This window comes from Triturus cristatus, chromosome 7, assembly GCF_964204655.1.
Source record: "Triturus cristatus chromosome 7, aTriCri1.1, whole genome shotgun sequence".
NCBI classification, from domain to species: Eukaryota; Metazoa; Chordata; class Amphibia; order Caudata; family Salamandridae; genus Triturus; species Triturus cristatus.
Window position 1 is genome coordinate 930,792,245 of NC_140590.1, and position 24,178 is coordinate 930,816,422.

Here is a 24,178-nt window from a genome sequence, read left to right on the forward strand (position 1 = left end):
CCGAATTTTCATTACCTTTCTAAAGGGTTGTGGCATTTCAGAATCTTTAAATGGATTCATTTTTCCCAAATTAGGTAGCGTTTGCTCAAATTCTTTATTCATCATAGCTTCTTTTACTGGCGCACTCGGCGTCAGTAACGTAGAATTCAGTTGATATGGGGGCGGATTTTTATAAAACATGTCCTTTAGCACTTCATCTTCTGATTCACTCACTCCATATCTATAACCTTCTGACGCTGTGTTATTTCTCTTTTCTGTACATTTACTACCACTCGTCTCTTCAGCATTTCTCAGAGGAAACATACCCTCAGTCATATTCGCATTACGCCATCTTCTCATTCTGTCATCATGACTTTCTTGACCACAATGTCTACCAAACATGTAATATACCTTCTTCCACTCCGATGCCTTTCCCTTTCATACATCTCTTCTTCCCATTCAGTCAAAGCCTAGAACTGAGTAGGTCTGGGTTTCAGTTCTAACCTCATCATTTTTTCTCTCAAATTTCGTAATACAGCCAAACTAAACGAACCACTTTCTGAAAACGCTAGTACTCCATCCTCTTTGGTATACCTTGCCCAATTTTCCAGCCAAATACATGTATGATAACCATATTTCGCTACCATAAAAGATGCAGGTGATTTCGGTGGAGGAAGTATCTGTCCTTCCCTAGTCACAATCGGCTTATCCTTCTTAAATAGATTTTAAATTTTCCCAAACCATGATTTTTTCTCTTTCTCAGGTGGATCGTAGTACATCATTTTTATTTTTCAAAGTTCTTAATCAACTAGGCTTTGTATATCACTCCCTTCACAGCTTCTCTGTATTCTGTCCAATCCCAGCGCGACTCACACTATGTCAGGATCAGCGGGTCAGCACACCGCCTGCCACGTACAGTAACGCGGAAGACAGGCCGCGTTCGGACAAAAGACTACAAGTCCCGGCGGGCGCTGCGAGAGACGTATCACGTGACTCGCGCAACGCCCGTCGCGGACGTAAAAGGGGAAAGGTCGACTCCCTCGGAGCCGATAATTCTTCCGGAGTACGCCGGCGAGGAGCATCGCTGTAGGAGAAAGGAGATTTCTGGAGTAATACAGCGCGAGGGTGGCGAACATACTCAGGGACTACCAAGCACCGAGGTGAGGCGTATCTTAGCGGGAAGTTCCCTCGGCTCTTCTACGGGCCGAGAGCCAAGACCCGAAGGATTCCCGAACAGAAAGGGTTAGGGTAATTCCCGGGGCCACAAGACTCTCGAGTTCGTCGCGCCTCTATTGGAGAGACCGGCGGGTCTCATGCAGAGGAGCGGTGCTGACACTAAGGCCTTAGCTTTTCCCCCCTGAGGGCGTGTGCGTGTGTTTCAATCCTGTCACTACCATTGTGGCTTGAGCTTCTATGACCATGCGATACAGGATGTGAAGTTCCATACCCTTCAGTCGCTGCCTGGTGAAACAATAGAGACTAGCCATCATGTGCTGTGCATTCTTATGAATGGAATAACGGATGCTTAAATCCTGCAAATACTGGCATATGCAAGACGTGTAGAAAGAACGCGTTTGCAGCCGGTCCTCCTTATTGTTTCTTTGTCTGTGTTTCTTGCATTAGGCATAGGAGAGAGCCTCAATAAGAAGGGGGGTGCCATATGCTGAGCAAGAGAATAACGTAATTACAAGTGGGTATAGACACATGAAAAGGCTGTGGCATATCGTGTTTCCTGTGTTCTTCTTATTGAAGTATTGTTCCAATCTGTGTGGTTTTGTCCCCTTTGTTTTGCATTAGTTACCTGAAGCCTCTTAACACTGCCTCTGGCTCTTCCCTATAAATTAAGCCGTACCTTTTTTTGCTTTTCAGGTGAGGGGGTGCGTCAGTGTTGGTAACTGAAGGTTATCAAGTTAACAGTTCTAACTGGCTTATTGCGATAGAGGTCTCACCTGGAATTTGTTTTTTACCTGTTTTTCAGATCTCCCTCCCTGCTGTCCCCACCCTTTCCTTCCCCCGCTCGATTACCTCAACAGTCCGTGTTCATTTATCAGCTGGACTTGGGGTTGTCCAGAGGTGGGCCCCTTTAGAGCATCAACACAACCCTGGGGACATCGGAACGGAGGAACCTGACACACTAACGCACCAATCCTGGACGTCTACGTCACTCCCGAAGTTCTCAAATCCAAGCACCACTCACACTAACGCACCAATCCTGGGCGTCTACGTCACACCGGTAATTCTCCACTCCCAGTGCGGCTCACACTAACACACCAATCAGTGAAAGCTTCGCCTCGCTACATCTGACCAATCCCAGCGCGGTCTTTCTGACGTCAGCCTTTCTCGCTACTCCTGCTCCTGCTGACCCCTCCTTTACAAAATTTGATCTGCAAAATTTTCTTGCGGTTTCTTTAATTAAAATCTGTTAGTAACAACATAAAACATCTCCATTGCCTGTTTCACTAACCCAAAGAGATAGTTTTGTTCATTTACACAAGAATTCTTTATTTTCAGTAGGCAGTGCATACCTTGACCCTACCACATAATTATTCTGTTTCGCCGATAAAGTAGCACTTCCCTCTACCTTACCCTTCTAACAAGCAATAAGCAAACTGTTGCTCTGGGGATAAAACACATGTGGAGACTACGATGCTCCTGAGAATTAAGGCCAGAGTTTCACAAGAGAACCTATTGCTTTTTAACTCATACACATTCACACGGAAATGTCCCTACCGATAACACACGACGATGTTACCACCTTGAAACCCAACAATGCGCTGTGCGACTTCACTTACCACACATTTCCCCTGCCTGCATACAGGAAAACCAACTTCCTACTTCCCGGAAGACTTTAAACCATTTGACAACATAAAACGCAACACAAACTCAACATAAAGTGCTAAACATAAATCAATAATCACCAAACCAATGCAATAAAACCATAACTCTGCTACCAAGAAAACTGCTCAAGCGGAAAAGGGCAAATTTACATATTCTCCCTATGTCACAGATTTGTCACCATACTAACTCATCCATACACTCATTCATTGGTGGGGCCCATAACACCAACACACACTCGTCTTATACGAATCTGTACATGGGAGAAAAAGCGCTGGACATGTGGGTACCTTATTACCTATCAGGATTTACATTTCTTACATTATATACATTATATACCTCTGCACCTATAGAATCCTGATGGTGTGGTAGAAGTTGCCTTCGGCATGTCCGCACCGCAAACAGCTAGGGTCCGTGGGCCTCCCCATCCGGTGTAGGCGGAGTCGATCATAGTAGACTCTGTGGAGGATCTTAAATTGGATGAGTCGGAGTCGAGATTTTATTGCCACTTCCCTAGGGTGCATCAGGGCAGTGTCTCAGTCAAGCGTGTCCATTTCCCCTAAATTCGATTCCCACACACTCTTCAGTTTGACCAGTCCGTCCGGCATGCTGTTAAGTAGGTTTTTATAAGTCAAGGAAACTAACTTGGCCTGAACCTGTTCCTGTAGGAGACGGCCCTCCAGCGGCGAATATTCCAGCAAGGGGTCCGACAGCGCCTCTTCTGCCTGCCATGCGTGGCGTAGTTGTGCATACTTTAGGAACTGGGAGAAGTGCAGGCCGTACTCCGCCCATAATTCCTGGAAGGACTTCAAGGCGCCCCGGCGCTGGAGGTCACCCAGCACGGAAACGCCAATATCATCCCACCGTCGGAATCCTTTCAGCTTATGTAACTCCCATAACCAAGTACACCTCCAAATGGGAGTTTGTCTAAAGCCTAGGAAACATTTGATTAATTTTCAGTACTCAATTAAAAGAATCACAAACTCATTTCTTATTAATCCAAATTTGTTTATCTAATATTAATTAGCTCTGCATTAGCATTTAGGCGCTATAGATTATAACATAATTTAGTTTATTTCAAGAAGAAAATCATATCTTTAGAACATAAGCATAGATTTCGAATTGCATTATATTTACCAAATATCAAACGTTGGTGACCCTCCGATCACACAGATGTAATGTTTAAAGTCTCTGCTACAATCTCCCGAAACTGTTCAACCCACAGCAATGATCAAATCATCAGATGGAATAACTTCTCGAAAAATCAAAGAAACCCAAGGTAAACCATGGAAATCTTCATCAGCTCAACGTAGACCCAACACCACGGAAGATCAGCCCAGTGAACCACCCCCCTAGGGTGGACGAGGGTCTTTATACCCTTTTCCTGCTTACTTCAGATCAATATGCAACAATTTTAGGGGTAGAAACTGTTCGGATTGGTCAGTCCAATTCAATTTGCAATTTCTTAAATTTTCACATGACCCACGGTTTTTCATGAGACTTGGCATAGTAAAGCGTACAAATGTGCCCTGTATCCTTCGGTTCACAGGCGAAAGTTCCGAAGTAATAACAAGCCATTGTCCCCTTGGTAGTTTACACCGTTCATCACTTGGCAACCATTTCCTTTGGTTTTTGCTTTGTTCGCCATAAGTTGGCAGGGTATGCTCAGACGTGAGTCCCTTGCTCACTTTGCCACTGGATTCAAGCAAGCCTGGCTGAAGACGGCTGAAATGCCAGAAACCGGTCCTAGGAAGCTTGTTCCCGGTCCAGGGAAGACATGGCTTGGCAGTTCGGGCTGGACTGTTCCCATGAGGCACAGGGTCAGACTGATTTGCATATGGCAATGTCTGAACTGGGGTGGCAGAGTGGGCTAAAGAATGGTGATGGATTAAACCCAGATCAGTTGACTGGGGGTGAGTGCTTGCAATGTTCAACACTCCGTCCATCATTTCCTTTGGTTTTTGCTTTGTTCGCCATAAGTTGGCAGGGTATGCTCAGACGTGAGTCCCTTGCTCACTTTGCCACTGGATTCAAGCAAGCCTGGCTGAAGACGGCTGAAATGCCAGAAACCGGTCCTAGGAAGCTTGTTCCCGGTCCAGGGAAGACATGGCTTGGCAGTTCGGGCTGGACTGTTCCCATGAGGCACAGGGTCAGACTGATTTGCATATGGCAATGTCTGAACTGGGGTGGCAGAGTGGGCTAAAGAATGGTGATGGATTAAACCCAGATCAGTTGACTGGGGGTGAGTGCTTGCAATGTTCAACACTCCGTCCATCATTTCCTTTGGTTTTTGCTTTGTTCGCCATAAGTTGGCAGGGTATGCTCAGACGTGAGTCCCTTGCTCACTTTGCCACTGGATTCAAGCAAGCCTGGCTGAAGACGGCTGAAATGCCAGAAACCGGTCCTAGGAAGCTTGTTCCCGGTCCAGGGAAGACATGGCTTGGCAGTTCGGGCTGGACTGTTCCCATGAGGCACAGGGTCAGACTGATTTGCATATGGCAATGTCTGAACTGGGGTGGCAGAGTGGGCTAAAGAATGGTGATGGATTAAACCCAGATCAGTTGACTGGGGGTGAGTGCTTGCAATGTTCAACACTCCGTCCATCATTTCCTTTGGTTTTTGCTTTGTTCGCCATAAGTTGGCAGGGTATGCTCAGACGTGAGTCCCTTGCTCACTTTGCCACTGGATTCAAGCAAGCCTGGCTGAAGACGGCTGAAATGCCAGAAACCGGTCCTAGGAAGCTTGTTCCCGGTCCAGGGAAGACATGGCTTGGCAGTTCGGGCTGGACTGTTCCCATGAGGCACAGGGTCAGACTGATTTGCATATGGCAATGTCTGAACTGGGGTGGCAGAGTGGGCTAAAGAATGGTGATGGATTAAACCCAGATCAGTTGACTGGGGGTGAGTGCTTGCAATGTTCAACACTCCGTCCATCATTTCCTTTGGTTTTTGCTTTGTTCGCCATAAGTTGGCAGGGTATGCTCACACGTGAGTCCCTTGCTCACTTTGCCACTGGATTCAAGCAAGCCTGGCTGAAGACGGCTGAAATGCCAGAAACCGGTCCTAGGAAGCTTGTTCCCGGTCCAGGGAAGACATGGCTTGGCAGTTCGGGCTGGACTGTTCCCATGAGGCACAGGGTCAGACTGATTTGCATATGGCAATGTCTGAACTGGGGTGGCAGAGTGGGCTAAAGAATGGTGATGGATTAAACCCAGATCAGTTGACTGGGGGTGAGTGCTTGCAATGTTCAACACTCCGTCCATCATTTCCTTTGGTTTTTGCTTTGTTCGCCATAAGTTGGCAGGGTATGCTCAGACGTGAGTCCCTTGCTCACTTTGCCACTGGATTCAAGCAAGCCTGGCTGAAGACGGCTGAAATGCCAGAAACCGGTCCTAGGAAGCTTGTTCCCGGTCCAGGGAAGACATGGCTTGGCAGTTCGGGCTGGACTGTTCCCATGAGGCACAGGGTCAGACTGATTTGCATATGGCAATGTCTGAACTGGGGTGGCAGAGTGGGCTAAAGAATGGTGATGGATTAAACCCAGATCAGTTGACTGGGGGTGAGTGCTTGCAATGTTCAACACTCCGTCCATCATTTCCTTTGGTTTTTGCTTTGTTCGCCATAAGTTGGCAGGGTATGCTCAGACGTGAGTCCCTTGCTCACTTTGCCACTGGATTCAAGCAAGCCTGGCTGAAGACGGCTGAAATGCCAGAAACCGGTCCTATGAAGCTTGTTCCCGGTCCAGGGAAGACATGGCTTGGCAGTTCGGGCTGGACTGTTCCCATGAGGCACAGGGTCAGACTGATTTGCATATGGCAATGTCTGAACTGGGGTGGCAGAGTGGGCTAAAGAATGGTGATGGATTAAACCCAGATCAGTTGACTGGGGGTGAGTGCTTGCAATGTTCAACACTCCGTCCATCATTTCCTTTGGTTTTTGTTTTCATGAGACTTGGCATAGTAAAGCGTACAAATGTGCCCTGTATCCTTCGGTTCACAGGCGAAAGTTCCGAAGTAATAACAAGCCATTGTCCCCTTGGTAGTTTACACCGTTCATCACTTGGCAACCCTCCATGCTTCTATCCTTGACAAGGGACATGCCGGTACAGGAGCTGAGGTCACTTGGAGATCTCCAGAGCCATCCGATTCTGCGCAGTAGTCATCGCGCTCACATGACGGCGGCACCACAGGTGCTCCATCTTAGGTTCTGCGGCCTAGCAGGCCCGAATGTCAACTTAAGCAAAAACAGACATAACAGTAATTAGAATATAGAAATGAGGATTCTAACGTTTAATCCCACACCAATCCCAATGTATATTAGTATTTTTCTAGCTTATAGCTACATTTAAAGCAATAATACTAACCATTCTGCATTGCTGAAAGCACAAACCATCACAAAAGCAACATGAATCATGCAATTCTCTATTTCACCACAATCTAAAGTTAGTTTGCGTACCACAGTTAATTAATTTAGTTGTTCTGCCATGCAATTAGCATTTTCGTCCCACGTGTATCTTGTGTTTATCAAGGTGTAAGGGTTGGTTAGTTGTCTCACTTCAAACTAATTAGTACAAGTTAATGCTTAGAATGATTATGTAATTAGTTTCATGCAAATAGAGGAGGTATACAAAATTTTGTTTTACCTGCTCCATCACGGGAATGGAGAGTGCGGTCTGCACTGGTCGCCACACCCTTCAGGGTCGATTGCCGTCCTCTGCTCACTCCTAGCGGTGCATCTGCTGCAAACCTCGTCACCTCACCATGCGCGCTCTCGTCTTTACACACCCAGCCTAGTTCGTCTCTCCACGGGGCAGGATCACGTCCGCATACGCTGTTCAGGCCGCTCCTCGGTCGAGGGTTTGCAAAGTCGCTTTTCTTCGGTTGTGGTTCACTTCAGGATATGGGAGTTGGCTTAACAGGACGGCTGAGAGTTCCGATTCTTTATTTTCGCATATTTACCACTTTAGCATAATCATGGTACAGGATACATTTAGGATAGTTTGAGCAACCGAAGGAGCTTGCTTAGAAAGCAGCCATCTTCAGGCGTGGCTAGCTCCGCCCCCCCCTTACAGCAGCACCCTTGACATTAGCAAGGATCATATCAGCAACCACGTTGAACACCCCCACCAGTCTCATCTCCAATGCCAGAGCCGCCTCGGCTCCGTGTTCATCCTGAACACGTTTTATCAGGGAAGGGAGTACGGTCATGGAGGGGGTGCTGAAATACTTTGCATATACCGCTGTAAACACCTTACCCCAAGTGTTATAATCAGCTAATTCGGGAACTAAGCCTTTAGGCAAACTTATGGTTAAGATCCTGTGTTTCTCCACAGGAGTGGTATTTGGAAAAACAGCCTCGATTTGTCCAAATTTTTCAGCAAGCCAATAAGGGAACTCATCCTTATTCTGTGGACGCTTGCCCATTACTGAATTAACCATTAGTGGACTGATGGTTATACCACCAGGGCCAGCTGGTTGTGCAGGAACGCCAGGTGGTCCCACCTGAAAGTTGCGTGACATGAACATAACAGCCCTATGCACACGTGTCAAGGAAGTATGTAATACGCAGAGTTCTGCAATTGTTGCAGTTAGTTGTTAAATAACGTGGGTGTGGGGTATACCCATCCAAAACGGACCATGTGGCCCTCTGTATCCATAAAGCGCCTAAACGGACCGACGTTATTGGGTGAGGAAGGGCGCCATTAAACCATGTTTGGTGTTGCCAAGCTGTGAGCTGTACCTCAAGAGTACTATACGGTCTGTATTCGCGTGGAGGCAGTATAGTAGTGAAACAAATTGTCCGTTCTATCGACTGCCGGAAAGGTGACCCAAGAAAAAAATACCTCAAAACGGAAAGCTGGATCCGTCTCTACAACAAAGATTAGCGCAACCCCTGCATCAGGTACTCCGTATTGTAAATAAGCCCTGAGCAGTGAGCGGTTAGGAGGCGACATAACAATCGCCATTTTCAACAAAGAATAGGGAAGAACAACCTATGTTTGGCAGCGCAATTATGGGGTAATATGAAAGAGAACAGACCTTTTAAAATTGAAGCTTGAAAAACCTATAAAACATCAATATAGGAGGTTACACCGTCACAAACGTCTCCGGAAACAGATGTGAGGGGATTGTGGACAAGCACGAGCACTACTCAAGAGTGTTGCAGATAAGAACCAGACCAAGTTTGGCGGCCTCATGTTGCGGGGATTTTGCACCTACACAGAACTATGCGCAGGAAAACAGGACCTAGTTGTATAGGAGTTTACCAACCTACCACCTTAGTACCAAAAATCCCAAAACCGACTAGCTATAGTGTCTCATTCGTTCTTCTCCCAAATCACCAAGCCACAAATGATTAGACAACCCAGAACACAACAATCTCAACTCTCTCAGGAATCACGGTAGCAAGACATCCCCTTTCGCTCGCTCACTCGTACTTGTCCACAATAAGAATTAGCAGAGTTACTGTAATAGTTTAAAATATTTATTTCAAATATCGTGCTCTATAATGCAGTATACGAGCCACTACCAGCAGCAAAATGCATAAACTCTGAACAATTAACATTGTTACAATTCCATAGAGTATGAATGGGGATGTCATTATATACAGGCACGGGAAAAAGGACTAAAAGGCCTAACCACCCTCCCCTTGACTGGAAGAACTTATTACATAAAAGAAGGTCTCTCTGCTTCGTCAGCAGGCCCCATACCTTAAAGCCTGGATGGAAGGTTTACATCATAGGAACAGCATTGCTCTTCTCTATTGAAAAGGTTCTATTGTTAAAACAACATGCATCTTCGTAATAGCAAAGCACGAGTCTCCAGCAGTGCAGCTGTGTTTAGCATGTTTTGTCTAGGTGCTACGGACTGACCAGAACAGAATAACAAGGGGCATTGTTTATCGACTTTGCACATCGTGTTCAGACAAAACTCCAGGAACTTAGCAGAAAACGCGAAAAGCAAACAGTTCTCATGTGAAAGGCATAGAGTCTTGCAAAATAAAGTCATATAGTAACGTGCGCAAAAGCAGCATCATGGCAGCAAAGCTCATGCTAACTTAACAATGTCCACAATGACCCTAATGGCCATATAACAGTACAAGGCATGTGGAGTGGTCACCTGAAGTAGTCACGGGTAACATCATTAAAGCACAGCAGGTGTACAAAACGAATTATGATTTGAGGAATGCTACCAAGGTGGAGATGTTAAAAGTGGGTGATTGGGTGAAAACTAAAAAGTGTGGTAAAGTGCCAAAGGGGCAGAGTGTATTTTCAGAACCCTTGAAGGTTGTGGAATGTTTGAGGAACTCTGTGAGATTGAGTGATAATCGTGTGTGGCACATGAGTCGATTTGCAAAGTGCAAGGGTGTTGAAAGAGGAAAAGGAGGAGATTTTGGGTGAGCCTTTGATTTGAGTGATTGGCTGTGGGAAGATAAAGTGGATGAGGAGATGGAGCAGGTGCCGTGTGAAGCGCCATGTGCGCAAGAAGTGTTGGATGGATCTGAGATTGAACAGGAGTGTGTGGATATCAGTACAAGGAGGTTAGGTACAGTAGTTTGCACTCCTAACAAGCTTAAAGATTTTGGGTCAGATGTAGGAAAAGCCAAATTTGCTATTCCAAAATAGTGATTTTTACCAAATCTCAATGTGATTAAAAAATCGCTATCTGTTTGCGATTCCTTAAAATTCGCAAATCCAAATACCGAATTGCAATTACAGAATCGGTATTTGCGAGATTGCAAATTTTAAAAATCGCAATTTCGTGAATCTGCGATTCAGGTGCAGTCTGATGACATCACAAGCAAGAAGTGACCCCGCCCATGCTGTTTCAGAGTGCCTGAGGCTGTGGGAGAGGCTGAGAGCAGGAGCACACATTCAGGAGTAGAACAGGAGTGCTTAGACAGGCAGAATAGACACACAAGAGAAGGAAAAGGAGCCTGCAGCAAGGAAAAGAAAACACAAATGTAGCGAAAAGGAGTTGGGGGTCCTCGTAGAGGAAATGGTTAACAGCCATGAGCAACTCTTCGGGAAAAAGTCTCTGCACGTCCCAGAATCTGAGAAGAGGAAGATCTGGCTGGAAATACAAGCCAACGTGGATGCAATTGGGGTCACACAGCGCTCCATTGATGACCTAAGGAAGCGCTGGTACGACTTGCGCTCCAGGGCGAAAGAGAAGGCTGCAAAAAGGCTCCAAGATGGCAAAAAAACAGGTGGAGGACCATCCACAAAGCCAGCGACAACCACCTGGAGGACATGGTGGAGTCCACTCTCCAGCCTGAGAGCATAGTTGGCATAGGAGATGTGGATAGCTCAGCCACATACAACACCAAACAAGGTAAGATGCACACAAATGTTGTCCTGAGCAATCACCCTCCTAACTCCACAATCAAAAATTACCCAATGAGCCAGTTAGATAGCCACTCCAGTCCACATTTTGTTAACACCCAGCAATGCATCATGCAGTCCCAAACATTAGATAGCAAAGCAGTGACACAGGGAAACATATCCACAGTATACTCACACCAGTCAATAAGCAAGCTAAGCACACTTAGTGGGAATACCAAATACTGTACATTTAATGAAAAGAAAATGAAATAAGGACACACAGTAAATGGTTCTCTTGTGTTCACAGGCGAACCTGCGCCACAGGCAGAAGACAGCCAGATAGATGAGGCACCTGAGCAACAACAACATGCAGGGGAGGAAGAGTCTCACACAGGCACAGAAACAACACCTGCATCAAGACCAAGCAGGTACACTGTGGCACAACTACAGGAGATGGCGGAAGGAGTAAAGGAGACAGTCCATGCCCAAAGAGCCAGCACACCGTCCAATTCGTCAGTCTCCTGTGCAGCGCAGTAGCGCCAGTAGCCTCAGATGCAGAGCAAGGCCACAACGTGTTTCTGAGCAGGGGGAGGAATGCACTGTCTTCTCTGGCCTTGAGGAGACCATGGTCAAGGTGCAGCGGCTGCAATTTAGAAGCATGAAATCAATGCAATGGCAGCTGGTGTCCCTGAATCACAACATGAGGGATATCAAGGAGAGCATATGTGACCTTAACACCACAGTTGCAGAGTGTTAGAGGGCAAATACAGAAAGCATGAAGTACATGACTGTTGCAATACAACAGCTATGCACCACCATGCAGAGGGAACATGGCTCAAGGCGCCATGAAAAGCAACGCCTATTCAGCCGCATGGATGGGTACACAAAGGCGGTCAAATGCCTCTGCAATGCCACAGCTGTCCTAAGCAGATGCACCGTTTTTATGCAAGTGGAAATGGCCCACTGCAGCCAGGATGTTGCAAGGGGGTGGGTGCAGGTCACCAATGCTGTTGACCAGCTCCAGACAGTAAACATAGCTGCCACAGGTGCACTAGGTGCTGGGGACAGTGAGGAGGTCTCAAGCCTCAGCAGCATCACTCCACCTGTCACCGAGCCCAGACGGCAAAGTGCAAAGCAAGGGACAGCAGCAGAACCCTCATCAAGGGAGGGCAGTGTGAGCACCGACCGTAGCAGAGCTGCGCGTGGGCGCAATAAATAGTTAATGCTGTGGCAGAGACTTGCAAATGGGTGAGGTAACCCATGAGAGACCAGTAAAAGGGTTGTAAATGTGCATGGAGTGTGAATATGCCATGATGTACAACTTAAGGCGCATAGTGGTCAGGATTGTGAGGCTGTGTGCACACATATTTCTGATATCAAGGTCAATAAAACACAGTTCTGCTAAAAGTCATTATTAGCTTTGTCTTATTACTCACTTAGAAATAGTTGTGTGTGATCTCATCACGTCTGTGTCTCCAATCTGCGGCACCTACACCACCTGCTGCTCTGCGAGGTGGCCGTGGGTCTTCATCATCCTCTGAGTCAGAATCTGTGATGTCCAATGGGATTCAGATTTTGGTAGCCAGGTTGTGTAGCATGGCACAGGTAGCAATTATTTTACAGCATGTCTCTGGGCGGTACTGCCGTGCACCTCCACTTTTGTGGAGGCAGCGGAACCTACTCTTCAGCAGTCCAAATGTCCGATCCAACATATTGCGTGTCGACTTATTGGCAGCATTGTGTCTCCGCTCATTTGGGGTAGTTGGGTTGAGATATGAGGTGAGTATAAATGAACGCACTGCATATGCGCTGTCACCTACATGAGAAAGGAAAAATACATTAATCACAGGCAAATTTTAAGACATCCAAGGTGTCTATCAGAGTGGATGACATGCATTTACCTAGCAGGTATCCTTCTCCAAATTCTCCCTCAGTGACACATGTATAGATTCCACTATGCCTGAAGATGTATGAGTCATGCGTACTTCCCGGAAATTTGGCAACAATATCAGTAATGATGTGTGAGGCATTACAAATGACCTGGACATTAATGGAATTAAATAATTTCCTGTTTCGATACACATACTCAGTAGCTGAGGGGGGACAGATTGCGACATGTGTCCCATCAATGCACCCAATGACATGTGGGAATTGTGCCATCTGATAGAAATTCATTGTAGTCTTCTGCAGTTCCTGTTGCGTAGTGGGGAGCCTGATGTAATGGTGCATTCTTTGAAGCATGGCATCCAGGAATGAATTCAAAAAGCGTGACACACAACTTTGGGAGACCCCTCCAGCTACAGCATAACCCCCTGGTAACTCCCTGATGCAAGTAGGTGCCGTGAACACAGGACCTGCACATGTGTTGGGATGGTTTAGGTCCTGCGGGTCTGATGCTCGAGGATTGGATGCAGGTCATCTATCAAGTCTAGGATAGTAGCTGAGTCTAGCCTGTACTTATTATGTATTTCTTCTTCTGTCTGCTGGAACAGGGTAATGCGCACTCTGTATATGCGTTCCTGTCGCCTCCTCCTTCTCTGTGTTGCTGCTTGTACCTGCATCCTCCTCGCTATGACATACAGGCCTGCGATTGTGAAAGATAGTGAGGCATTCTGGGACTGTTTAAATGCTGTGCACCTGGTAACCTGCTTTGAGTTGGTGGTAATTTGCGAGTTGCAAATAGCGATTTTCTAGGTATTCGCTAATTGAGATTTTTCATACATTTCTTTGCGAATCCTTATTTGCGAAATCGCAAATTGCGACTCGCAATTTGGCACTCGGTAAGTTCATATTCGCAAGATAAGAAATCGCAAAATGAATGGACTCTATTTCTGCAATTTCTTATTTTGCGAATGGGTTTTTTCTTTCCTACATTGCACACTACGATTTTGAGATTGCAAACGCTAAAATTCTGTGAATCTCAGCGTTTGCTATTTAGCTTGATACATCTGGCCCTTTGTGCTGTCTTAGCCATTATCATTTAAGTAATCGTTTTGTATTTTCTTCATGTATACCGTTAGCTGTGTTGTTAATAGTTGTTTTTTTTTTTTCCTATATTTGTTGCTCACTGTATGCAGGAGTGCGGTGTGTGGTGTTGCTGCATTCCACCTTTGGAATGCGTCCTGCGTCTTTGTGAGGTATGTTGGAATTCAGGGTTGTGGGAGTTCTTGCGGCGGCAGTTGGGATGTAGCCTGGGATGTATAAGGCTGTACTAGCTGTCCTGTGCTAGCAGAGTTGTCAATAAAGGAAGTTACCTACTAGTGCTTGGAGTGATACTTTACATGCCCTAACTTCTCCACTAGTGAGCACTGTGTGCACACGCACATCATGTGCCTGCTGTCACTGCAGTCCGGGGGGGGGAAAAAACGGACCGCCTGTGCCAGGGCACAAAACAAAGCCCGATAGAGACCCGTTTCGAGGCCCCATTTGAAAAACTGCCGGTGCCCGGCCCACTTAAAGCCCTGCCCACACATTGCTGTGGCCTGTCCACATAGAGAACCGATCCGGCACCCCACTTATAGGGACAGTATAAGCGCTAAACAAACGCTATACTTAATAACAGTACAAAACGCTGACCCGAATATAGTGAACCTTGTGTTACATGTGGATGCGAAGAACATTGTGCGACCCCAGTCTTCTTCGGGCCTCACTGTGCGCATTAGTTACTCATAGCTGTAAACTAAAAGTTGATTCATCAAGTCACGTCCTGTGTCCTCCACACAAGGACTGAAGAACTACACATCCCACATGGCACGCTCGCGCGCGCGATAGTACAAACCCTTTACCCAATGGCAACCTATCATACTGTGCACTTCCCCGCCAACCCCAGCGCTCGATGCTGAGGCCGGAAGTGAGGTGAGCGCCCCTCATGTTAGCGGATAGGGATTGCAACACATGCAGTCTTGGGATCGAGAGAAGCCGGTTCATACGTCAGAACTGGTGCGCTCCCTTCCTCGCTGAGGAGAGTCGAGCTGTGCGGGAGAGAGCCGGGCACTAGGACAGGTGACGACAACGCAACGAGGGGGATCACCAGGGCAGGGCCCGCGCTTGGTCAGCCGGTCGCTAACCACCTCTTCTTTCTGTCCGCAGCGCGGCCCTAGGCAGAGAAGATGGCGGACGACCCGAGCGCTGCGGATAGGAACGTGGAGATCTGGAAGATCAAAAAGCTGATCAAGAGTCTAGAGGCAGCCAGAGGGTAAGGGCTTCTGAAGGGTCCTTGTTGCCGGAGTTCAAGGGAGCGACAGGACATGTGGGATGAGATTTCAAGAGCCGAATGCACAGTGAGTGTGGGAGGCGAGGAGCGTTGTCTGAGACGAGGGTAGTCCTAATGTCCTGCTCCGGGCCTTTGGGCTGGTGATAACTATGGCGCACTCCCATGCTGATGGTGCTGACCCTCAGTAAACAGTACCAACTGGTATCACCCCATTTACTTTATATATTGTCGTATGACAGGAGGTAGGCGTGCGAGTATGTGAGACGTTGGATCTCCGAATCATTCCCAAAATAAACTCATCAGTTTTTTGTGGTGGCTAAAATGTTAAATGTCAAACGTTTTCATTAGTTGTAGGTTAACCAGGTTTGTTCTCCAATTGCTTCTAATGGGAACATATAAGTATGCAAGTTAACCATTTTATTAAGGGCATGGTTACAGCAGATTAGCTATTGCCAGATGTGAAATATATATTAGGTCCTAACTACCTACTGGCGATCGATCGCCAGTAGGTAATATGTGTATATATATATTTTTCGCGGACTTATTAATAATTTTTAATTAAGAGTTAGAGTTAAAATGAAAGCTCGTAGTTACCATATGTTTAGTACTTTTTTCTGTTGGTTCGTATTGTCAGTCATACGAATGAACCCCTTCAGTCCAGACGGCGTGTGTTTTTCCTGTCTGGAACTTTTTCAAGGCAAAATATAGTATACTTAGCCTTCCATTCTGTAAACTTGTGTGGATTGGAATGAAACTGAAAACTTGTCTCAAGATTGCTTCTCCTGATGACTCTTGTAGTTTAAAAGGACTGTTCTTGTGATCCCCCGGGAACTTCAAGAGAATGCACACCTTTAACTGCATCAGTATAGTTGATTTTAAATGCCTGCGTAAATTTTTGCATAGCATTCATACTCTGAGTTCAGATTATTGACTCCAACTGGTAAGGGTAGGGCTAAACGTTGAACGCTTGATCCATTAGACTTTATTAAAAGGAACGCATGTTTTTCATTTTAATGAAAAGCTTGATGATCCTCATTCCGTGAGTACCTCTACAAAATAGTTCCATAGAGTTCAGTGAACATCTCTTTGTCACCTGCCATTCCCTTCTCAAATAAAGTAGTTTCTAGATGTTGCTTCAAGGGCATCTAACAGCCTCATAAGGTGTACAGTTCTACAATGGATCACTGGGACCGGTGCCCTGAAAGGCATTTTTTGTAAATTAGAAATGGATCTACATAATAGTGGTCGAGCGCCGAAGTTTTCAATAGGATACGTTCTAGTGAATTTGCAGGTATGACGGAAAGCATACTTAATGGAGTTTGTTGCAGTAATCGAGTCACAATGGAGTAATGTTAAATCTGTCAATTCCTCTGAAGGAGTAGGGTAGAGTGGGCAGAATACTTGTGATAAGTCTGAACGGAAAGCAGCAAGGTTAAAATACAGTTTGAGATTCTATTAAACGGGCCGTTTTCTAGTGAGACTCTTAATGTCTCTGGCTTGTCAGTTTGGTGGTATTCATGTGAACATAAACTAACTGCCAGACCTAGAATTTGGAAATGTAGCTTTGTGAGATTGGAAGTATGATTTTGTAGTTGCAAATTGTGTGGGCATTATAATAACTTCACATGCTATGTGCCACATTACATTATTGGCAGTATTGTGTATTATTTTTAGTTGTTATACTTGGATCAGACAAATCAAAGACGGCATAAAATGGGGATATCAAAGCTATCCAATACTACACCAATCAAGACTATTGTCCTAATAATGCTTGGTATTCCTCGTTGACTGTTCAAATTTACAAGCGCTATGATGTATCGTCCCTTAATTGGTCTTTGGACTTTATAATAAAACATGTAGTTGGCTATCTTAACAAAACTTGTAATGGCACTGATGCTGATCTGTTTTGAAGCTCAACTTCCAATTGGTCTTTCTTCTTAGGGTTTGTGTGTGTGTGTATATGTGTGTGTATATATATATATATATATATATATATATATATATATATATACTGCGTTCTTAAACTGGAACACTAACTAATGGGCTAATCCATTGCAGTTCGGTTTGTTTGACTACATCATTTATGTTATGTCTGTCAGTGAGTATTGGGTGGTTTTGTCCAATTAGCACAGAAGAAAATATCTTTTGGTGGCAGAAATAAAACACAGACTGTACTGAAATATTTCTAAACTATATTTTGGCACAAGATTAAAACGTCTTTCCTCGCCCCCCCCTTCTCCAATTGGCTGGCTATGATACTTTGCCACAATGAGGTTCTTGAGTTAAGTGTTTTCCTAAAATTATACCCTTTGGTTTCTCTTTTTGCGACAGCAGTATGCTATCCTAGAAATTGTGTGTTTAGATTAGTATTTTGAGCCCCGCTTCTATTCTAGGGAACAGTATTTTTTGTTTGTTTTTGCATGTCGGAAAACATTTTCCTTTTGGAACTGTAAATTCATGGGTGACTTGATTGGAAAAGATGGCTTAATCAAGGTTTAGGAAAGGAATTAAACAACTTAACACATACTTGTAATTTTTAATTTTAGTAGTGCTATGCTTTCCAAAGGAGCCCACAGGTGTCTGTGTTTTGTGCCTAATTGTGTATTTTGACACTTTAGAGGATGGAATTACATGATAGTGTTTATAGAGTAATTGGTCCCCTGTAATACTAGTTTGAAAGCCACGCCGTGTTTCAAAGGTTAAGTTTTAGATCTGTTGTCAAGATAATTTGCAAGAACAGTTTTTGTGTGGCAGCTAAAGTTTAGTCTATCTCTCCTGTTGGAATTTCAGAGACTTTTACCTTGCATTTGAATTTTTTCTTCAAATGGAATCCAATGGGTCACTTTAGATTGGAATAATGCGGTCCTGGAGACTACAAAGTATTTTTACTCTACATACTCTGGTATACTGAGGAACAGAAAGGTTTTGCAGATGAGCTTTGTAACAAAGATAGCTGTCGATGACTGAATATCTTAGAATTGAACCTTCCTATATATTTTTTTTGGTGGCATGTATGTTTGAAAATGGTAGATGGCAAATCTGTTTTATTCCAAGCAGAGAAAAGGAGTTCTTGATAAAAGCTGTTAATTTTGTTTAGTAAAAGGAGTTTTGGAGTTCAACCCAAGTTAGTTTAGTCATGTGGATAGAATATGGAATGGTATTCTCATGTGCCGAACAGAAGATGTTTGAGGAATAGAGCATCATTTTTCATCTGTTTGAAGTAATCGTCCAGCAAGACAATGTGCAGTGTTGCAGATCGCAAGCCAGGTTGGTTTGGGCAGGTGAAGGTGATAGACAGTATTCACCTGTGAAGCTCTTTAGAAAGGGATAACTTGCCCCCTTTGTCTAATTGATCATTCTGCTGAATTGCAAGGAGCTTGGCACGTGGTCCATAATCACCTAGTGTTGGGACAGTATTGATACATAAGTGGTCTCTAGTATGTGCGGGTGTTTAGCTTCCTACATGGTTTGGTGCTTAAGAAATCCGGCAACATTTGAGCTACCTCCCTTCCACTCGTAGCCCAGCAAGAATATGGGAGTTTAGAGATGCCAATGACCCATTCATTGGCATTTCTTTACATTGCTGTCAAGAAATAGAGCTATTTACGTAAACTGGCTTGCTTTGGAGAGCGTTCTATTTATCCTATACATTGACGGTATAGATTTGTTTTCCAGCATTGTTTCTGGGGTATGAATAGACCATGTTCAATCTCCAAATTTCTAACATTATTTCAGATCGCTAGAAGTTATTAACCGTCAGTCAGTCAAGCTTTATTGCGGTTAGATTTACCATAAAAGTAAGACAACAGTACAATAAGTCAAGCAATTCAATTCATACATGTAATCTCAATTATATAGTTGATTGTTAAACATATCCTTAAACATTTTAAAAATTTAAACACTATCCAGAATTTTAAAATTGTTAAACAATGATCATTATAAAAGGAATAAAATACGATCTTTTCTCTCGATATCCGTAAAACTTAATGCTAAATGTACAGAAGAATTGTACCCACAAAATAATAAGTGCCCCCCTTGAAATCTTTAAAGTTCAAGCAAGGGCATCATCCCTTTACAGGGCGGAACTTTGGGGACACACATCAGTAAGTAACCTATCAATAACTGAAAATAATTTTATAAGGCAATTATTGGATTTGCCAAAAAGTACTCCCTTGGCTCCGCTCAGATTAGATTTGAATATCTGCCCAATTGCAGACGCTATTACTGTCCGGCCTTTACTTTATTGGAAGCGCCTGTGGAGCATTCCTGAGTTGGTCAATTACAAGGAGGAGCTCAAAGTAGTCATGGCTTCATTAGGATCTGGTAGGATCCCTTGGTTAACTTTTGTAAGACAGTTACTTACATCGAGCTGGCTTGAGGAACTCTGGTTAAATCCCGAGGCTTCCTGCCCAGCTATTTCCAAGAAAACCATGACAAGTATTGTAAAAGAATTTAATTTAAGGAATCTCTTTCGCTCAGTAAAAACTTCAAGCTTAACTGATATTTTTTTGGACGTTAAGTCTTTTTATAGCTTTGAGCCTGAGATTGATGCAATACAACCCACTTTAGCAAAGAAGCTCTATTTGCAATTTAGATATGGCACTTTGCCTTTTTATCATAATATTGACAGGTGGAAAGGGGGTCCGGCGCGTCCTTGCCCAGGTTGTCGAACTGAGGAAGAAACTCCCGTACATGTTATCCTTTTCTGTCCAGTATATGCTTGCATCAGGAAGAAATGGATAATTCAGCTGTGCAAAAACCTGGGTATAAAGCAATATTTGGCCTTTTTTAGGATATTAAAAACTGATACTAACGCAGTGATTGTTTCTGCAGTAGCTAAATACTTGCATTCAATGTGGATAATTCGAAGGAACCTGATAAACAATGCTGCTATACATTAGCATTAAGTTTTACGGATATCGAGAGAAAAGATCGTATTTTCTTCCTTTTATAATGATCATTAAAAAAAAAAAGCAGTTATTAACACTGTACACAGAGTGCAGTATGGCACCCGTTGTTTAAAAAATAAGTTGATGGCTCACCTCTTAGCTGTTGATTGATGTATTCTGGCATGAAAGAAGTAAGCATTTTATTTTACCTGGGTTGTAATTCCTACAGATGTGTTGGCGAACTACCTATTTGCAGAAAGCCCTGAAGTGCAAACTAACTTTGTCTAAGTCACTGCTTGTTTCAGTTTTCCACAGAAATTTCTTAATGAAATGAGTACAAGAGTTCCCAAAGTTAAACCTCCCCACCCCCCCCCCCCCCCCCCCCCTTCAAAATCTTTCACGTCATGGAATGACTTAGTATTATTCAATGATAACGGGTTTGTATAATGCCATTTTTAATTTGAGAATTGTTTTTAAGTCATTGGGCTGGAGCCACCTGTATATTACTGGGACCGTGCTACATTTTACATTTCTAAATAATGAAAAAATTAATGGAGGCATCCAAGCTTTTCCCAACTTATTTGTCTCAAATATTAATAATTGTTCTTCATTCAAATTGTTTTGGTGGCGGAGGAGCATGATTTGAGCGTTAAACTCTCGGATACGGTCTGGTATTATTGCTGCATGCAAACTAAGCTTGTCAGGAAACCATAGACCTAAAATATTGCACTATAAATATCTACAGAGCATACGCCACCCCTGCTGCATATGCTAAGCTAGACCCTACTAGATCACACCAGTGCCCTAAGTGCCGCACCGACTACGCAGACTTTTCCCATTTGACATGGATGTCCGTGGGCCACTTTTTCTACTTTGTCACTCTTGATCGAGCAACAGCTTTCACCTGACCCCCCCCCCCCCCCTCCCCCCTACTGACGTTGTTGGGATACGTCAAACCTTTACCACTGAGTGTGTATCGCTTTGCTGCTATAACCCGACTTTTGGCCAATTGACAGATTTCGCTACGTTAGTTCACACGCACCCACTGTGGCAGCCTGGCTGAAGGATCTGTCTTATTGCGACGCTACGCTACACTCCAACCCAGTACATCTAGGCCCAGATATATTTGGGGACCATTGCGGAACTATTTGTTGTCTATAACAGATACTACCATCAATGCCTCCTCAGTTTAATTGTGTGCTCCTGTGATATGTTATCTTGTCACCTACTTGCATTAATGTACGAATACCAATAAGCCTTCTTTCTGTATGAGGTGCAATGATATCTTATGTATTTTCTTTTAGCTTGTGTCTCTCTGCTAAAGATTTCCTTTCCCCCCCTTCTCTGGGTAACTGTACAGTATGTGAATGATTCCATTTTCTGCAATTACAGTAACTGGCTTCACTGTTTTGCTTGTTACAAAGTGATCGTGTCAACGTTTTGTTTTACTTACAAGAGCTACATGGTAGTCTTGTACATTTTACAAGTTTGGTCACCAGGTCGTCTGGTCTATTGTAACAGATGCATTATCTACACATTCTTACAGGTAAACAAAATGTAAGGTAGACCGTATATACACATGACAGGACTGGATGCAAAAAAACGTTTGTGAGCACCAGTCACTTAGCACAGTGTCTGCTGCTCTTAATACACCAAACCGAATTGCTTTGTCATATTCAGCCATGTGCTTACAAGGCATTGTCTTCACTTGTTCGTTTGAAAAAAATCGAGCATCATATACAAAGGCTCAGAGAGACATAATAACAAGTTTACATACCTGTTTTATGGACTACAACTTATGTCGGCTACAATACAGAACTTGTAAGGGGATTAATGGTTACCCATTCAACTTGAGTCCAATAGAGCCTATTTGTGTCACTTTATTATTGTAACGTTACCTCCTGGTATCAATGAGGAACGTCTATTTTTTGCAACTGACAGAGTCTGACACATTAAAAAAAAGTATAGTGATCGCTCAGGTGGTGAGGCATTTTATATGGAGTCATCCCATCAATCGTGTGCATGCTTTTTGACATCACCGAAGAGTGATATCCAGAGTTAAATTGTGTAACCGGAGCACAACTTTGCTCCAATAATGACATGCTGGTGGAGGGTTTGAGGTTAGTAAGAGGCCAATTAATGTTACCTAATAGAGCCAAAATTCAATTTACAGTGGTGCTAACTTCATGATCACCTAAACACCCACCCAGTTACATGTCAATGTAAGCATCATTCGCAAACTAATAAGACTAGGTTAAAAGGACAAGACAATGCAAGATGGGATATATAGGTTAACAAAATGGGTGAACCCCCTCAAGCAAGAAAAAAACCCAGCAATAATGAGACCGTCTTTCCTAGGCCACCCAATTCCTTTCTCTACTCCCACCAAGGTGCACCACTGCAATACACATGGGCAGACTCCTCAGACCTCAGAGATCCCAGTTAACAGAGACATATTGTTACAAACTATGTTGACGGCTGATAAAAAATTGGGCAACCATTAATGGAAACAATGGCCAATAGATTATCGTAGATGCTCATGCACATTTCTGCATTGTTTCGTTCACAGGGCAGATTGGATGGGTAAGGTGCTTGAATGACGCTAACTACCATCTCCAAAAATATGCTGATAGGAGGGAAAATGCCCTAAAGTTTAACAAGAGGCTTAATTCAGTCTTCAAAAGATACTATAAATCTTTCTACTGGAGACTTGTAAATACAAACCTAGGGCATGTTTTTGTAATGAACCAAAATCAATGAGCGACCTCCCACGTGACCCAATTTGCTTTAATGCTTGCTACTATATAGCATAAAGGCGGGTCATTGACTCATAATTTCTCCACACATGAGTTTGATTTTTATAAAAATACTTTTTATCTTATTTCATTATTCACTTATATAAAAACTGTCAAGTAACAATTTTAATTCACATTATCATAATTTCTTTCAGCAATGTTGTTTTCCTGACCATGTTTAAACAAATTTCAAAAATACATTTCTTAAATAGTCCTCTCAATCTGTGTAGAGAGAACATCTATAATAGAGACACAGAGGAACTTTTTTTTTTAAAATCACTTTTTTCTCTCTTAGAGAACATATACCAATAAATACTAACCCCACATTCATACCTCTTTCACATACTCCACATTCGTATCACTGACTCGTACTGGATACATTCAACCTCCCCAGTTCAACATTGCAAACCTAGATGAACAAAGATTAGGGTAGAACCAATAACCCTTGGATCCTATGCTGGTATCTGGGACATCATACTCTCAGGCTGACGTACGTTTCAATGGATTTAAAACATTTTCTCCATCTTCATCAGGACCTATCAATTCTTTCGTTATTTCTTTCTTTTAGAGGTAAACCATGGGGGATCTGAAAGCCACCTTGAACATCAGATTCCTGCAACCTAAGAAGAAGACGGACGAAGAAGACTCAGTGTAGCAAAGCAAGCAGACACCTAATGCCTTGGTCCCAGCCCTACCGGACAGTCTCCTGCTTCTTGAGCTTGCAGAGAAGACGATGCCTGTCCCGTGGCTAGTGACTTTCATGAACCCCAGGAGAACAGCCACTCTTCAATCAAGACCAGAGGCCCTGTCCATAAAAACTCCCAACACGAAGGGTTCCGGATACAGGCGGATCCGTGACCCCTGCCCACTCTGCACCAGACGTCCACAGCCCTAGTTTGAGTTGCTCAGTGGTCCAGTGAAGTCTGACCCGGCTATCTTGACCTCCTCTCCATAGGTGGCTGACCTTTACTGGACCCTACCACATCGCCTGAAGCCTCTACACGAAGGGTCCCCCATACTAGGTACCCCTGCATCCTCAGCCCTCCGGCCTTGGGCAGCTCAATTGATGGTGCCTCTACCTCCCCCAGCCAGTGCTCTCCTTCAGCCAACCTCCTGGTCCGAGCCTGCGACCTTTTTGTGCGATG

The 24,178-nt window shown here is 44.1% G+C and overlaps 1 protein-coding gene across 1 annotated transcript in view; it reads left to right on the top strand.

The window, feature by feature from the left end:
• The first annotated feature begins 14,976 nt into the window (after positions 1 to 14,976).
• ETF1 (eukaryotic translation termination factor 1) overlaps positions 14,977 to 24,178 on the top strand; it is a 274,785-nt gene continuing 265,583 nt past the window's right edge. Inside the window, exons 1-2 of the mRNA XM_085617879.1 lie at positions 14,977 to 15,138; positions 15,226 to 15,331. Coding sequence (XP_085474005.1) covers positions 15,246 to 15,331 — 86 coding nt within the window. The 5' untranslated portion in view covers positions 14,977 to 15,138; positions 15,226 to 15,245. The remainder of the gene's footprint in view (positions 15,139 to 15,225; positions 15,332 to 24,178) is intronic.